Source organism: Lathyrus oleraceus, chromosome 7 (assembly GCF_024323335.1).
Source record: "Lathyrus oleraceus cultivar Zhongwan6 chromosome 7, CAAS_Psat_ZW6_1.0, whole genome shotgun sequence".
Taxonomy (NCBI): Eukaryota; Viridiplantae; Streptophyta; class Magnoliopsida; order Fabales; family Fabaceae; genus Lathyrus; species Lathyrus oleraceus.
In genome coordinates, this window is record NC_066585.1 from 211,766,798 (window position 1) to 211,785,910 (window position 19,113).

General features: G+C 34.6%; 1 protein-coding gene across 1 annotated transcript; it reads left to right on the forward strand.

Moving 5' to 3' along the window:
* Positions 1 to 2,053: 2,053 nt before the first annotated feature.
* Positions 2,054 to 3,465, forward strand: LOC127100808 (probable carboxylesterase 2). Its single transcript, XM_051038086.1, has one exon. The coding sequence runs from the start codon at positions 2,353 to 2,355 to the stop codon at positions 3,274 to 3,276; it is 924 nt and encodes a 307-aa protein (XP_050894043.1). The 5' UTR covers positions 2,054 to 2,352; the 3' UTR covers positions 3,277 to 3,465.
* Positions 3,466 to 19,113: the final 15,648 nt, after the last annotated feature.

Below are 19,113 nucleotides of genomic sequence, written 5' to 3' on the forward strand. Positions count from 1 at the left end.
TGGTGCCTATATGGATAATACTCAATTTTTCCATGGGAATCAGAGTATCGTCTAGAGGATCTCTATGAGGACCGAGGTCCACAAAATGGACTTTGTGCGTGACCGTTGATTGGATAGACTATGTGTTATTTTTCTTCTTCAACTTCATACCATCTCTGTAAGATTTCCTTGCCAACTCTTGATTTCCCTTAATTAAGCCAACTTTTTTGTTGCTCAATATATATTTCATGGTAAAATATAATGTTGACAATACCGCCTCCAAGGCATTGAAAGATGGCCTCCCAATGAGATGTTGTAGGGGACTAGGCATTTATAACCGTGTAACATTTTTTACTGTATTCGCACTCCTGTCGTTCCCGAAGGTGGTCTTGCTGATTACATAATCTAGGATTTGCACATGCGTCCTGAAAACCCAACCAATGATCCTTTGAATGGTTAAAGGAGTTCATGGTCCAACTTTAACCTTGAGAAGCCTCCCAATAAAGGATATATATTGAACTATCATGATAAATCAATACTCTTTTCATGTTCCAATCATGGATATGGAGATTAATCACCATTGGTTCATCTTCATGTGGAACTATACCCTCTACAACTTTTTCAGAGAAATTGACAAGTAGAAACAGAGCCATTGATTTCGTAGGCGGAGCACAAGCGTCATTCATCACCTGTTGGGCATATCTCTTTCTAAAAGATGACTTTGTACCTCTTACAAATCCTCCAACTATTGTATTCAAAGTATGGTGCGTTGTACTCGGTCCACGCTCTTCCTAAACACTCGGGGATTTATTGGATGAAAGGGTTTTTCATTGAGTTTCTCCATGTGGGGATGCAAGTTTTACTAGAGTCCCACGGTGGACGCCAAATGTTCATGCAATAAGACTATTTCATAACTCTTATGACATAGGTCAGAAAGAGTCGTAGTTGGATATTTTCTATGTATGAATTGAGTCTGCCTTCTTCCTCCAATGAACCTCCATTTTATCCTTGCGTTTGGCGATTGAACCTCCAACAAAGGCTTTTACTGCTATTATTTATCATAATGAGCATTCATGGTAACTAATATGGTCCATAAATGTCATTTAATGGATTTAGGGAACATTTTTTAATGTGCTGGTATCACGCAATAATGATTAATAAATGCTTTTTCGCTGCGAAACTTGTCTAGGGTGATCTTTTACACGCCAAAAGTCCATAACTAAGTTATTTTATCCTCGAACTATAATCCGACCATTGCAATTTTTTCGACATGTGTACAACCTCCAAGCATGAGGTCTATGGAAGCGAGATGCTTAAGGGAATAGTTATCCAAAAATGGCTTGTGTTAATCTCAATTATGGCCATAACCTGAACCATTATAATTTTTCGGAATGTTCTATTTCCAAATAACATTTATCAAGAAATCTTCTTTCATCCTAATTTCTTATTTTTCCGATATGGTATTCTTTATGCTAAAATTTCAAAAGTATTTAAATCGATATGGAAAGAACAAATTCATTTTTGATTTTATACTAGTTTTTTTAAACTTTAGTCTTTGCTCCCTCCGACTTTATATATAAATAATTTTTTAAAATATTTTATGACTTTAAATATAAATAAATATTAAATTTATATATATTTAATGTCTTTATTTCAAAATTATATTTGAATATTATTTTTAATTAGTTCTTATTTAGAGTTCAATTGTTTTCAATATTATAGGTTGAAGAGAAATTCATCCGAGAGAGACGTACAAACACATTATTTCTTCTGATTAGATTACCAAAGAAATAAATGAGATAGGCCAAAGAAAAAGCTAGGACCCACCAACCTTTTAATTTCATCTCTTATAGTCTTATGCCAAGAAATAGAGACATGTTGGGCTAATTTTGTAAATTAACAATATTGGCGTTATTTTCTTCAATTCATCTATCAATTTCGAAAAATTTCAATGTTATTTTAAAAACATTTCTCACCATAAGTAGTTATGTATTACCTTACTTTAATCATTTATTAATAATTGATAAATTTAATCTAATAAGTTAAATTAGTATACAATTGATTAAAGTTATTTAATAATTTAATTAAATTAATTTTGATTAACTTTTTTTTTTAATATTTAAAAAATATCTTACACTTCTTTCTTTTGTATTTCTTCTAGCTTTTTCTTATATCAATAAAAGATCATCCATTTTATTTCACCTCTCTCTATATTCTAACCTTTTAAGGGAAAGCCAAACGTAACATAAAGTCACACCTAAAAAAAAGACAAACCTATTAAAAATGTTCCCTCATTCTCCTTTCTTTCCATTACCTCACACTCAAGAAATATAAAGTCTCAACCATCCTTTCATTTTTCATTCAATTCTCGCCATGGATCCAAATTCCACCGACATCGTCCGCGAGTTCCCTCGCCTCTTCCGTCTCTACAAAGACGGCCGCGTCGAACGCTTTCTCGGCACAGAAACCACTCCATCCGGCACCGACGAATTAACCGCTGTTCAATCTAAAGACATCACCATCAACACCGACACCGGCATCGGAGCTCGTCTCTATCTCCCACCAAACGCCACTCCTTCTCAAAAACTCCCTCTCCTTATCTACATCCACGGCGGCGCTTTCTGCATCTGTACTCCCTTCAACCCTGGCTACCATCATCACCTCAACAACGTCGCTGCACAAGCTAACGTCGTCGTTTTCTCCGTCCATTACAGACTTGCTCCAGAACACCCTGTTCCCATCTGTTATGATGATACATGGGAAGCCATTCAGTGGGTCTCACAATCTTCCGAGCCGTGGCTGAAAGACCACGCCGATCTTAATATTGTTTTCTTAGCCGGAGATAGCGCTGGGGCAAACATTGCACACAACATGGCGATGCGTGGCTCAAACGAAGGCTTTCGAGGTTTGAAGCTTCGAGGGATGGTTTTGGTTCATCCATACTTCGGAAACGATGAGAAAGATGAGCTTATAGAGTTTCTGTACCCGAGTTATGGAGGATTTGATGATCCTATAATACATGCGACTAAAGATCCGAAGCTTTCGAGTCTTGGATGTGGGAAACTGCTTGTGCTTGTGGCGGAGAAGGATTTTCTGATAGAAAGAGGACGGAGCTACTCCGAGGCAGTGAAGAAGAGTGGGTGGAGTGGTACTGTGGAGATGGTGGAGACAGAAGGTGAAGGACATGTGTTTCATTTGTTTGATCCAAGAAAGGAGAAATCTTTGGCTCTTGTTAAACAAGTTGCGTCTTTCATGACACAGGTTGAAAAAGACGTACGTTCTTCTTCATTGTTGTAGAAAATTGCTGGAGAGGCTTTTCTTTGGTACCATGGAGTGTGATTTAAATAATTTAAGACATTATCTTTTTTTATTAGCAATTTAATGCTGTTGCTTGTTGGGTATTTTGTTTACTTTTTGACTTTTAGGGTGTATCTTTGAAAGGTGGAATTAGTGTTGACTATGATTGAATCTATATTTTATTTTGAATTCTCTTGTTAGGTGTTTACTGTTTACTCTATTATTGCTTGATTTCAGTGTCGATTTGTATATGTTCATAGCGATGTAAAAAGATATCCGTTCTGGCCAATACTGTCGCTAGATCTGGATGATGCCATCTTTGTTGCTAGATCTTGATGGTGCCAGCTCAACACTGACTTGATCGACAACTAGGTAGTTATTACGGACTAGTACCCAATAGCTAAACAATTATTAACCCTTCTGGTGCAAAACTCCCATAACTATAACTAGGGCCGGACATTGGGTCGGGGATGACTGCAGATGATTTTATTTAGTTTGTGGATTATCATATTTTAAAGTTAAAAAACATTTTTTAAAAAAGGTTATATCAAATGGGCTACTTCCATCAAAATTAATCAAATCAATATGTGAAATTATATGAACAATTTGTGGCACTATATAATAAATATTGTGGAGCCTCTGTGGCCCTAATTTGACCCCAAAATTCTTGTTTTTAACTCTCTAAAATTATAATTCATAAGATTACCTCCTTGATAAATTGGAACCAGGAGAAATGAATAAATGGTAATACATAATGGGCTATATCAAAATGAAACTAAATATTCATATTAATCGTCATGTTAATGTTATTATTAGATTTTCATGACAGTAACAACAACTTCAAGCAGCCTCCTAGCATTTGTGGAGTGTTCAGGTAACTCTAAGGGGGTCTGCAAAAATTACATTTGCAAATGATAAGAGCAAGGAATGGATAGTTATTAAATTCCTTTAAATGCAAATATATCTTTCCTTATAAGTTTTTTTTTTGGCTGATGCACCATTAGACAACAACAACCTAATTACATTGGTATGCTCACCTATTGAAGGATGATGAAGAGATATTGAAGGTGTGAAAAACATAAGAAATTGAGGTTTGAATTGAGTTTTACAAAACAAAAGTTTTTTTACCAATTCAAGAACATCACTTAATGCTAATAACAAAGAGATAAAAATACAAGTATTTTTTATCATGGTTTACTTGAAACTCAAAGTTATTTCAGTTCATTCGCCAATGTGATTTCGCCCTATACATAAGGATTTAATTCACTATAATCAACTTATTATAATAATCACAAAGAATAACCTTCTTTGTCTTCTCAAAGATCCGACTATACCCTAGTCTCCTTAAGGAATCACAAAGAATACCCTTCTTTGTCTTCTCAAGGATCTTACTATACCCTAGTTTTCTTAAGAAATCAAACAAACAGGTTGAATAATATTTTGTGTTACAAGTTGCTTCTATGCAAGCAAATTTTACACAAATGATAAACAATTACTTAAAGAAAAATGAGTACAAAAATTGACAGCTTTTCACAAAGAAGCAAACTTTTCAAATTGTTGTAGCACCGACTTTTTCTTCAAGTCTCACTTATATCGCATAAGAAAAGAGACCGTTGGATGGAAAAACGGAGAAACCAAATAAAGCGGTTGTTCACTATTGGATGGTAAAATGAGTGATACTGCGTAGTGTCCTTCACCCACAAATTCAGTGACAGGTGTGATGTATAGTACTGTCCTTGCCCACGATATCAGGTAATGGAAGGAATATTTGATTTGTACTATGTACTATTTGATCACATACTCATTTGATCTTATCTTCAAGTTAATTGGCTTCTGATGAAAGTTGATGAAGCATAAGATGAAGAAACATAAAGCTGGATTCATAAACTTCCGAATCTTTGGTCAGAACTTTGACAACGTTAGTAGTCTGACTTGAGATCTTCAATATCTTCAGAATTTACAGTAAGAACTTTGATAACCTCAACGTCTGACTTGAGATCTTCAGAATCTTCAGCTAAGTAACACAATTTCAGAAGCTTGCCATTCTTCAGAAGCTTAGTGATCAAAGTCACATCCAGAAGCACAAACTGAGAGAATATTGCAACAGCAACATAATGTCTCCTCAGAAGCTTCTCAAGAGCGAATCAACACAGAAGCAGAAAGATCATTGCAACAACAACTTTGAACATCTTTCAGAACTTCTTATGATTGACGCATAAGCGGAATTGGAACTCATTGTTCAAAAACTGGTGACGTTGCATGTCATATACTCAAAATCAGAATTGGATATTAAAGCTACACAATAACAAACCATTGGGGTACCAAAATTATTCTCACACAAATACAACATTGTTATCATCAAAACTCAAGGTATAAATGCATAACCAAATCTTGTTCTAACAATCTCCCCCTTTTTAATGATGATAAAACATGTATTTTGATGAACCGTTTTGCATAGGGTAATCACATAAGGATACATCTTATAGAAGCACAAAGCTCCCTCTGAGATGAATAATCCTAAAAAGATAAAATCAGAATGAAAGAGTATTTTCCTGATTAAACTTTTTGAAGTACCAGAATGATCTTCAATCAAAATATGGTTTATCTTCAGAAGTTGCTTGATGTTGTCCAGAGCACTGGTTTGTTAACATCAACATTTTGATGAACTTCACTTCAGAAGCTTAGTTGAATTCTTTTTGAAGAAGCTTCAGAGCCTTGTTCCCTTTAGAATCTTGAATTCTGGTTCTCTTTGAAATTCTCTTTTAGAGCTTAATTACCTTTGAAGAACAAATCTCTTTAAAAAGAACTTTCAGAACCTAGTTAGGAATTCTTCTTAAAAGCTTGATTGCCAAGTCTGATTACTATGGAAGTTACACTTCCTCATAGCTTGATGCCTAATTTTTTAATTCTTTAAAACTTGATGCCAAGTACCCAATTCTTGGATCTGGTTCTTAATCATCAACGTGAAAGTTTTCGGACTCAAATAGTAGACCATTTCATCAGAAACTAGTAACTTACATTATGATCTTTGAAACTTCAAAAGAGCTTCTCTGATGTTGGAATTTAACCCTGAAAAATCATTAACAAACTATTCTTCAAAGTAGTTGTTAGTAGAAATATTAAACAATGTTTGGGTTCTTACTTCTTCCCCTTAGATATGTTTTTTCCCCTTTGTCATCAATCAAAAAGATATAGACAAATAAAATAAAAAGAAATGGAAAGAAGCAAACATGATTTTCATTAATCAATTCCAAAAGGCAAAAATGATACAGTTGATTAGAAAGACGGAAATACAAAGAAAAACATAATAGAGATGCAACAAGTACTCAAACATAAAAAGGCACACACATGCTTAGATAAAAATAAATAACACAGATGTGCGAAGACTATTTTTGAAAACTAAGGGTTTTGGTAAGGAGGAGGAGGAGGAGGTGGAACAACTGGGTAGTTATCCAGGAGATTTAAGGGATTTCCACCAATGGATTAATATTATCTTCAAGACAGATCAACATGTAGTATGCCAAAACTTCTGGTGGATCGATCTTTGTGAAGATATGATAGTTTTTCGACGGGATATTACTACCACTGATTTCTTCTTTGGATGGTGGAGTGCTTTCAATGGTGACAGTTGCAGAGAGTATGTTTTAGGTTTGAAAGAAGAACGTGTTGGATGAGCTAGTTGTAGTTGTTGAAACTATTGTTGAATATGTTATCGAGTTTGTTGTTAAGGAGCAACCATTGTTGAAGTTGAAGGAGAGGATGAACAATTGAAGAGAGTGTGTTTTAGGTATGAAAAAAGAAAATGTGGTAATAATATACGCGTAGTGGGAATATGTGAGTGAAGTTGGTTTATATAGATTTTTTTTGCAAAGATTCTATTAACAACAATTAAGTGAGTTTCCCTAGAATCTGATTGGAAGCGAGCACATAAGTAGACACTGAATAAAATACCAGTTCTAAAAGAGGTTAGATAAAAGAGAAAGCATATCATACCTCTGAAGAGCTTATGACTTACCTTACTACTTACCTATTCTTTCTCCATAATGCATGTAGGATGTGAAGCTAGCGAAAATATACCCGAACGTATCGTACGCTCGAACATACAATAAAGTCGCCATCAAACTTTATTTATTCCCGAAGGAAAGGGAAAAAATCGATAAAACCCCGGGGAAAGAGATGTTCTGGGTAAGGAAGTCGGTTATGCAAGAGGAAGGTATTAGCATTCCTAACATCCATGGTACTCCATGGGAACCATTTTGATTGTTCTTACTCGAATATGTGTTATCTAAAGATTACTTGCAAAAGAATGAGGGAAAAGGAAAGAAATATATAAAGTGCTCGATGAGGATTGGGGCCCTCATGCCTACGTATCCTCATAGTGCAATGAGGAATTCAGAGCTTCGTAGTTCAAAGAACTAGTGGTGGGAGATGAAAAGAAGTTGTGATCAAAGTATGGTCTAAACCAAAGGATTATGTGATTGTTTGAACTCCAACAAAGGGTGAAATATGAACGCAAGAGTAAAACTGGTATGAACCAACAAGTGAGGGGTCTAAGACATGGTATCACTGTATTGGAATAACTGAAAAGGAAGATTGCCTGTATATGGCTGCAAAGTAAGAAAGGAGATGCTCGTCTAAGCTATAAGGTCTGATAAGACAAATAAGTCGGCTCTTGGTCCATAAAGAGGTACAAGATGGAGCTCAAAGGGATATTGTATTTGTCTCAAAGAATAGGGTATATCACATGAAGTGAATGAAGGTAGAATATGAATGTATCATGGAAATGAACTGAATAAATGACCAAAGTCATAGAATCGAAGGACTTGGTAACAAGTGACCAAAAAGGTATAATTTGAACCCAAAGGTAAAGGTATATTGGAATCCATAGGAGAAATGGAATTTGTATCATAGAGGGAAAAGTGGGCATGGACCATAAGTGAGGGGGTCTAAGACATGGTATCACTGCATGGTTGGGCCGAAAAAGAAGGAATTAAATGTCTGGGTATAATCCAAACAACTCTAGGTGCAAATGCGGACTTTTCATTAGGCGTCCTAAAAGGGTATATATGGGTTTACAAAGGAAGTGTATTTGGTTTCAAAGAAACAATATATCACTGGGATAAACAATTTAATGATTGAAGGTAGGTAATGGATCATGAAAGATATGGATGGTGCCCTAAGGCGGAGGAGGAATAATTAGGAATATGCTCGCCAATGATTCACATCCTCGTGCCTATGTATTCTCACTGTGCAATGAGAAAGTCAGAGCAATCGTAGTTCGTGGAACCATAGACAGAAAGGAAAAGAATAAAAAAAGTGTTTGTCTAAGCACCAAGGACTGACAAGACAAACAACTAAAGGAGTATGATTGAAGTGACAAACAATATAACTTGTACCAACAAAATGGTAGCATGGGAAATCCAAAAAGGAAAATCGGCTTTGAATCAAAGAGTAAACAGACAAACCGATAAGTGAGGGGCCTGAGGCATGGTATCACTATCGTTGAATGACTGGAAACAAAGAGAATTAACTGTATGACAACAAGCCAAACAACTCTTTATACAAAGATGGACATTGATTAGGTCATACTAAAAGGGTGAATATGGAATCCAAAAGGAAGTATTAATTTGTACAAGGAAATAATATATCACTTGCTAAGGAACACACAGTTCGAGATCAAGGCGAAAAATGTATCTTGGATCCATGAAGGAATAAATTCTGAACCAAAGAGAAAGGTAAACCAACAAGTGAGGGGCCAAAGGTATGATATCACTATAGTGGAATAACAAAAAATAAAGGAATTAAATGTATGGGTACAATCCAAATAACTCTTGATTCACAAGGCGGACTATTCATTAGGCGTCCTAAAATAATGAACATGGAAACTAAGGAAAAGTGATATTCGATCTCAAAAAGATGGTATTGATTGATGAATGAAGAATTATTGATTAATAAATAGGGTAAATCGCGAAGAATCTGAATTATCCTGCCTACGTATCCTCATTGTGCAATAAAGAAATCAGAGCTTTCGTAGTTCAGCCCACTAGGGTTGAAAACAAGATGATTGAAGAGGCAGGAGGAGTGATAGATTGATTGAAATAGACATGATAATTATTGGATAAGAACCACAGTAAAGTCTATGAGTAAAGGTGGGTACGATAAGCAATGGGTCAAACGTCCCGCACCCAAAGATATCCAGAATGAATGTAGAAAAGATCCAATCTCATTCATTCTTGACTACTTAAGGCTCGTGGCATGTAATTCTCATATTAACTTCTAAGTTGATGAAGAAGAGTCTTTGTTGCTGTTTCTTGTTATGATAATGAAGACCTTATCAATCGTTCGATTCGAATTGCACTAAAGACTATGAATGGAGGGGAGTACAATGAGCAACTGGGTCATTTGTCCCGTACCCAAAGATATTCAGAATGGGGGTCGGAATTCTCCAGTCCCATTCCTTCTCCATTTCTTAAGGCTCATGTCGTACAACTTGAATCATGATTGATAAGTTGTTGGTGAAGTCCTTGCATTGTTGCATTGCTTTGAGAGAGAGAGAGAGAGAGAGAGAGAGAGAGAGAGAGAGAGAGAGAGAGACTTGTCAATTGTATGATTTGAATTGTGCTAAAGTCTATGAATAATGGTGAATACGATAATGTTAGACTATGGCACGGATCTAGAAGGGGGGGGGGGGGGTTGAATAGATCCCAATTAAAAATCGAGTCGGCACTACCAATTTAAAAATTGGTTTTGAAAATTGGTTTTAAGTGTGGAAGCAGCCGAGGAAAATATAGTCTAAAACGAATTGTTATCGGAAAACCGGATATGCGTCAAGCCTATGGATTTGTGATAATGTAGAATACGAATCACTACACTAGTCACACTATCAATGATTTGTTTCACTTACTAGGATTCCTAGTTCCAATGATTCAAAGAGCAAACCAAACTAGATACACAACTAAGATAATTTTGGTTTAGGCAAATTATCAAACACTTGGTGTGCAAAAACACTCCAAGTGATATTCATGTTGAGTAAGTGATTTCAATCAGTCTAGTACAATATTTTATTGTACTTTGGATTCAAAAATAGAGTTGTAACTTCTTACTCAATTAATATCAAGGTTTGATAAAAGTGCTTATACCAAAATCACTTATTTTTAAGCCAAAACACATATGCTGAAAAATAGAGAAGACAAGGATTTGATGAGGCAGTTCCCCCGTCGTCCTCGCTTCGGGGTACGTCTGCCCTCAATTCTAAAACTAGAATTGAGATGATTTAATAGATATCACCTGTTGAGTATAACCGTTTATACAAGGATTGCAAAGCAAATATACAACAGAATTCTCTAGACGTTGAATGTTGCTTTCACTCCTTGTTCCTTGATTCAAGGTGAATCAAGTCCTTCGATTGTTGTTGATAGACCTCCGATTCCAGCCCCTTTGTTGAATAACCCTCAGTTCTTCAAACCCTCGGCCCGACTGATCTCAACTACAACAAATCGAACCCGAAATCTTCCCTTCAATATCACTGAATCCGCTACTAGATTGATGAAGACTTCCTCTTCTCAATCACCTTCGCTCAGCTGAAAATTGATGAAGAATTCGTCCAAAAACCCCCAAACACAAACCAATCTTGGAGGACAAAACCCTAACGGTTTTATTCAAGAAAAAACCTGTCACAAGCTTCAACCTGAACCAGATTCCCCAATCTCGGCTTCGAACGTTATCACCTTTAACCAATCACAAAGCACTTCAAAAATGGTTGTGTGTAGTTGATGTGTTATGAGATGTTGAAGATGAAGATGATGAATCTTGGACACCTATTTCACTTTTTCTTGTTCTTTGAACACTTGAATCAATTTGACAAATGTTAGCTGATACAAGAAAAAAAAACTTCTATTTATAGTAACCAACCAACCAACCCACTTAACAGCTTTTCAAACAGAGTGGGAAATACTTAAAAACTGAATTTGCGCACGAACGGTCGACCATAGCAGGTCTATGCATCGACGCATAGTCTGCAGTTTTGGACAGACTGAAAAACACAACAGTATGTGTCGACCATAGGTCGGCATGCGCTGACCCGTGGTTCATGCGCTGACCCCAGCGGTCGACTCAAGCCTTTTGTACGCTGACCCGTGGGAAATGCACTAAGTTATGCGCTGACCCGTGGTTCATGCGCTGACCCTTGCGGTCGACTCAAACCCTGCAAATCTGCAAAAATTCATATTTTTGTGGTTTTCATGCATTTTGTCATGACCACATTTTATCCACATATGTTGTATGAAATATAACAGTTTAGATGAGCATAGAAAATGATATGATAGGTGATATGTTGCATTTGTTTTGTAGAGGTGGAATCGACAATGTCGATTCATCCATGGTGGTCATTTGTCATCATCGAAACCTATGATCGTATGTTGTATGACAGGTTGCCCTTACAGATAAGCATTAGGTCATTCGTCCCATACCCAAAGATAATAGAATGGGGGTAGGAATTCTCCAGTCCCATTCCTTCTCTAGTACTTAAGGCTCATGCCACATAATTCTAACTTTGATTTAACAAGCTCTTGAATATGCCACCTTTGATGTGTTTATATTATCCACTACTTAGTATGACTAATGATGCCTTGATTGAAGATCTTGACCCGAGGCCTCGAGCTCCACAGCTTAGAGAAAAAAGTCTTATTAAGTGACCAATGATCTTTTGGTCACTCAATTTATACTGTGGGATTATACAATATCAAATGATTTAATTGATCAAAATTACTTTTGATCAATTTGAATCAAAATTACTTTTGATCAATTTGAATCAAAAGGTTTGAATTAATTGGAAATTAAGATTAAACCTAATATAATGGTAAGAATTTAATCAACATAACCTAAGGATACATGTAATGATTAGTCAAGGCTTGATTAAAATACTATGTCAAGTTCTAGTCCTAAGGGAACATGCATTAGTTAATCAAAAATCTGATTAAAAATTCTAAATCAAAATTAGTACCAAAGGAGCATATCATGTTATATGGCTAAAAACAACAAAATAAATCCCCAAGGTTAAAATGGTCATTTCACATGAATATTCAATTTAAGGACAAAATTAAACCCTAATCAATATCCTAACTAAAGCTAAAAATTAATCAATTTCTAAGAAAACTATTTTAATCAAATCAAAGAAACCTAATTATTTTTAGAAATCTAACTAAACTAAAAAAAATCAATTAATATTCTAATTAATCCTAATTTTTATTCTAATTAGTTCTAAAAATCTAACTTAATTAAACTAATCCTAAAAAACTCTAAATGGCATAATTAATAAAAATAAAGCTAAACAAAATAAACAACAAAAATGAATCAAGAACAAAAGGAATAATGGACTCATATTAAGGGTGTAAAAAGCAATTAAAATAAAGCCCAATGACCCAAAAGACCCACATAATCAGTTTTGTCTTATTGCTGTTTTGTCTTATATGTTGTTTTGTCTTATATGTCATGCTGAACCAGTCATGTTGCGACACGTGGCGATGTCTAGAAAAGTGAAAAAAAGGAAAAAGCGATAGGACACGTGTCACGATTCTGGGAATTCTAAGTTTAATCAATAATTGTTAATTAATTAATTATAAACAATCTTGAATTTTGATCTACTAAAAACTAATCAATCAAAAAATTAATAAATCAAAAAATTAATATGCAAATTATATATCACCAGACTCGATTTTTCGTGAAGAATCCAAATATACGATTGAATTTTGCAAATGAGCCACAAATTTTGAAGAATCGTGCGATAAGGTGAAAAACAAAATATGTAAAGAATCAATCGATTCACATTCGTTATAATGATTCGTGAAAAAGTAATCACATATTCAGAATCGTGACAAAAAATCGTTTCTAATGATATATTCATACGTAATTAACGGTTAAGAATTAAAAAATCACTATTTTTAAGTTTATGTGTTTTATGTAAAATATGTGTTTATTTAACAAGCAACATTCAAAACAGTAGCTAAAATTAATCAACAAGCAAAAATCCAATAATTCATGGCAAAGGTGTGGAAGAGATAAAAGATTACCAACGAAGCAGATATTTGCTCTAGTTAGTGTTGAAAATCGAAGCTTCGAAAAGAAACCCGGAAAACTTCAAGAATAAGTTCCATTAATCCAATTAACTTCAACTTTGATAATTATTCTTGATGATGAATGAATGTAGAAGATAAATCATGAATGTAGAATATTGATGAATAAGTTTGAATTGATGAATCTTGGATGATGATTGTTGATAAATCTTAATAAACTTTATAAGATGATTATTGATGATAATGCTTGAATTGTTGATTGATGGTTTATTGAAATTAGATTGTGGCTAAGTTCCACCATTTTAGAACTTCAAGTTCTAAAGAGTGATGAAGATGAACTTTAGTGAGGGTGAGGGAGAAGATAAATATTGAGAGAGAAATTGAGAAGAAAAAGTGGTAGAAAAATAATGATTAATTGTGAATTTTTTAAGTTAGGTTAGTTTCCCAAAAATGTGAAAAATAACATGTTTATATAGAATTGGTAGGTGAATGATCACCCTTGGATTATGATCCAAGTAATTGGTTTATAAACGGTTAGGGGTTAATCTAATCCTTAGTTACGGATCACCAATTTCGACCATAAGGTTAAATGTTAAGAGTGGCTAGGATTGAGTGGAAAAAATGGAAGTTGAGATTTGTGTTAGTTTGGAAGTTATGGTAGTTAAGGGTAATTAGGTAAATTGATGACTTGTGGAGAAATAAGTAGTTAAAGGTAGTTAGTGTTGGTGTAAGCCCTAGAGGCCAATACTTTTGGTACTTGTATCGAATTATTTATTAATAATAAAAGGTTTTTCTTATTATGTTTGTTTGATAAAGTCCCTAGAATAGCTAGTTCGTTTAATGTATCAAGTGTGACTTAATCATGAGATCACATTAAACATAAGGACATTATTCTTAAAGTATCCGTAGTCGAGCTTTATTGTGAAGTGGGATAACATTAAAGCATTAAGACTATTATGTATATAGACTGATGATCACATCTCATGGATCATGGATAAGGAGTTATCAAGTCTTAAACATAGGTATGAATATTAAGAGTAATATTTATACTGAATTGACCCGTTATGAGAATACTATATAGAATGTTACGTAAAGTGTCATAAGTTATTCTCATGGTGATAATGGTGTATACCACCCTTCGACCTGAAACCACTATGGATCCTAGATGTAAAGTCGAGTGCCTTATTGCTGATCAAACATTGTCCGCAACTGGATGACCATAAAGACAGTTGATGGGTACTCGACGAAGCATGCTGAGGGACATGAGTGACCTAGATGGAATTTGCCCATCATGCGTAACATGATAAATGTCTATGGTCCCAATGTTGAACTGGACAAGGATGACACGGTATATGCCTTGTGTTCAGTATAGACATAAGGGCAAAAGGGTAATTGTACACATAAGTATTATCACAAAAGGATTTGTCAGATCACATGATATTTTCGTGTCTTGGGTAGAAGTGATGTGTTGCTAGATACCGCTCACTGTTTATTATGTTAAATACATGATTTAATATAATTGGCAATGCCGCGAAAACCTACAGGGTCACACACAAAAGGACAGATTGATGAGAGTTAGGGTAACTAAGGAACACCGTAAGGTACGGTGCACTTAAGTGAATTATAGAACATCGTAAGGTACAATGTACTTAAGTAGAATATGAAATATGGTAAGGTACCACGCGCTTAAGTGATTTTGGCATATTATAAGATATGAGCCACATACACTTAAGTGGGCTTTTTAGCTTACAACCCACACAAGTGGTTCTATAAATAGAACCCTTGTGCAGAAGCATTTGTGAAGTTGCAATTTCATTTCTCTCTCTCTCTCTCTCTCTCTCTCTCTCTCATTATAATCCTTCATTCGTAGCAGCTAGCACTGAGATTGAAGGAATCCGTTCGTGTGGATTGAGTAGAGGCGTTGTCATCATTCAATGTTCGTGATCGCTCTGTAGATCTGCATCAAAGGTTACAATCGCCATAAGAGGTAACGATTATATCACTGATCATGCCCATTTGTAAGGATCACTAAAGGAGAAATTTTTAAATTCCGCTGCGTTTTGGATCGCTATTCTCCTTCAGTTAAAGACTAATGGTGTTGGAGTTTAGCAAAAATACCAAGTTAGGATGTAAGGCAAAGAGTCACTAGTAATTGAACTTGAATTTTCATGCATTTGCCTTGATTTTTCTACCACTTTTGGCTTGAATTTGAGTGGCTTAACCCATGAATTTTAGTACTTTTGAGAAGTGATATTTTCCACTAAATGAATGAAATTTCCCTTTTATTTCAACTTTGTCCTTTCCTTTGAATCCAAGCAAACCTCTGAATTAATTGATGATCGTTTCAATCTCTCGTGATAACCATGAATGTCAAATAAAGAGATGATTCCCACCACAAGTAATACATAAAATAAACCCTAATAATTACCAAATAATATCCACCTCGAAAATCCACTTAAACTAATTAAATCCATTATCATCGAACCTTTGGCCTAAATTTGTTACCATATACAAATGTTGATGAATGCATGATCAAAATAGAAAAAGTATGCAAATGAACAAAACCATAAGCCAGGAAAATTAAAAGAAAGTAGGACAAATTTTGGGGTATGACAGGATGCATTAGAGTCTTTGCTTGCTTGCATTCTGACAAGTTGAACTTATTCAGAAGTTCCCTCGTATATTTGCTTTAATGGATGTACGTTCCTTCTGAACATTGGTTAATCTGGGCTCCCAGAAAGAACTTGAGTTCTCCTGCCAGACTTATTTCAAACTCTGGTTGCATTGTCTTAGCAAAACCTTTGCACAATGAAGCATTAGCAGAACCAAAAATAATATCATAAACCTAAATTTGCACAACCATAATATCATTCTTAAAGGTTTTGTAAAAGAGAGTCATGCCCACTTTCCCTCTGGTAAAATCATTTTCAAAAAGAAGTTACTTAGTCTATCATACCAAGCCCTAAGAGCTTGCTTCAGACCATATAACGACTTTTTTAGCTTAAAAACAAAGTCAGGATTTTGAGAACTTTCAAATCCAGGAGGTTGGTGCGCATATAATTCTTCATAAATGTGTCCAATTAAGAATGCACTCTTAACATCCATCTGATGAAGGATGATGTTATGATTGACTGCAAATGAATTTAAAAGACGAATAGACTGTATCTGGCAACTAGAGCAAAGGTTTATGTATAGTTTATACCTTCTTGCTGACTATAACTTTGTGCTACTAGTTGAGCCTTGTTTCTGACAACTTCTCCCTTCTCATTGAGCTTGTTTCTGAAAAACCATCTGGTTCCAATAACATTGAAACCCTTTGGTTTTTGAACAAGATCCCAAACATCATTTCTTGTGAATTGATCCAATTCCTCTTGCATAGCCATAATCCATTCATTATCTAGAATAGCTTCATCAGTAGATGTAGGTTCTATCAGAGATGCCAAACCTAGAAGAGTCTCTTTAGAAGGTTTGAATGAAGATCTAGTTCTGACTGGTGCGTCTCTATCTCCGAGAATCAATTCTTCAGAATGAGAAGTTCTTGGTCTACTCTTCTTCTGATGAGTTGGACCACCAACAACTTCTGGTTGAGTCGCTTCTTAGTTCTTTGCTTCAGTTTCCTTAGCTTTGCCTTTTGAGTCTTTTTCTCCATAATCATTATCCTTGGATTTTGAAAGATTGATCTTCAAATATGCAAATTTCTCAACTAGCTTTAACTTTTCAAGGTCAGGCTTATCATTGAATCTAACATGAATTGATTCTTTAATAATTCGTGTTTCAGTGTTAAAGATTCTATAGCCTTTACAGCGTTCAAAATATCCTAACAATAAACACTTTTGTACTTTAGAATCAAACTTGCCAAGATTCTCTTTAGTGTTCAACATAAAACACTCACAACCAAAAGGGTGAAAGTAAGAAATGTTGGGCTTTCTGTTCTTCCATAATGCATAAGGAGTCTTACCCAAAAATGCTTAGCCATATCAGTTTCTTGGATCATGGTGCAAACCATTTCTTGCGAAGTCCTATTCTTCCATTCTATAACCCCATTTTGCTGTGGAGTTCTAGGACAAGAGAAGTCATGGAAAATGCCGTTTGCATAAAAAAAATCAGAATATTTATTTTCAAATTCGCCACCATGATCACTTATGACTCTGACTATTTTTAAAATGTTTATTTTCAAATTCGCCATCTAAAAATAAAGCAGATTCTCATCTAAGCAGGCGGTAATTCCTCAAACTTCAAAACTGCCATGAAAATGGTAACAAGAATATTGTTACAGGATAAAGAATGCGTATTTACTACTTAAGACTCAAAATTGCAACAAGGAAGAATAAATTCCTTCTGCCTTTCATAGACTAAGTGTTAGAGATATAGGTTTCCTAGACGAGTACTCTGTTTATAAATGGATAGTAGTGACACATAAAAACCAAGAAAAAACATCATTCACAATATCACATGGTACATTTTCTTATTGGAGGATGCCCTTCAAGTTAATGTAATGCCTTGCCATTTTTCCAAGGTGTATGTCGTTCATATTCTCTAATATGTTTGAAAAAGATATTGAATTATTCATGGATGATTTTTTTGTCTTTAATTTTTTCATTGACAAATTTTTAGCTAACATTTGTCTTGTGTCGGACAAATGCAAAAAATATAATATAATTCTAAATTGGGGGAAATGTCATTTTATGATGAGACAATGATATTATTCTGGGTTACAAAACTTTCTATAAGGGTATTGAAGTCGATCAAGCTAAAATTGAAGTAATTGAAAAACTCTTCCTGTCAACGAAAAAGGAGTTATAAACTTCTTAGGACATACAAGTTTTTAAAGAAGATTAATAATAGATTTTACAAAAATAGAACAACCTCATACCATTTTGTTTTAAAAAGAAACACCCCTCAAGTTTAATTCTAATTGTTTAGAAGCATTTGACACACTCAGCAAAAATAAATATCTCTCGCCATTGTCATAACACCATATTGGTATTTACCAATTGAGATCATGTGTGATACTAGTGACACAGTTGAAGGGGTAGTTCTTGGTCAAAGAAAAGACAAAGTCTTACACACAATATATTATGTTTGTCATGTTCTAAATTATGCACGACTAAATTATGCAACAAATAAAAAGGAACTTGGTTGTTGTTTATTCATTTGATAAATTTAGGTCTTAGTTGTTAGGATTTAAAGTTATTGTTTACACTGACCATCTTGCTTTCAAGTATTTTTTTGCTATGAAGGAATTCAAACCAAGATTTCTAAGGTAGATTCTACTTCTGTAGGAATTCAATCTAGAGATAAGAGACGAGAAAGGGTTTGAAAACATTGTTCCATATCACCTCTAAGGACGATTCATACCTAATAGAAGAGACTAAGAAGGAAATGCTAATCCATAAGTGTTTCTTTGATGAGAGCATTCTAGCCATTAGAATTATAATGTAGTTCACTAGCTTTGCTATTAAGTAGTTGACACATCTATACAACCAAATCTTAAATATCATTAAAAAATCAAGTTTCTGCATGAATGCAATTTTTGTATGGGGCAAGTCGTTTCTCTATAGAAGATGAGTTGATGGGATGATCAGAAAATGTGTTCCACAAGAAAAGAAACACAATATTATGGCATTGCAATGACTATAACTTTGGTAGCCAATTTAGCAGATATATAACTATTATCACATTGCCATAACTCAAAAGGTATTTTTTTCTTTCGTTCAAATTCAAATAATTTTGATTTCTTTAACATTTTTTCCATTTAGAAATTAAC

Bases quoted from the DNA above. Each gene is read 5' to 3' on its own strand.
- LOC127100808 (XM_051038086.1), top strand. From the start codon at position 2,353: ATGGATCCAAATTCCACCGACATCGTCCGCGAGTTCCCTCGCCTCTTC.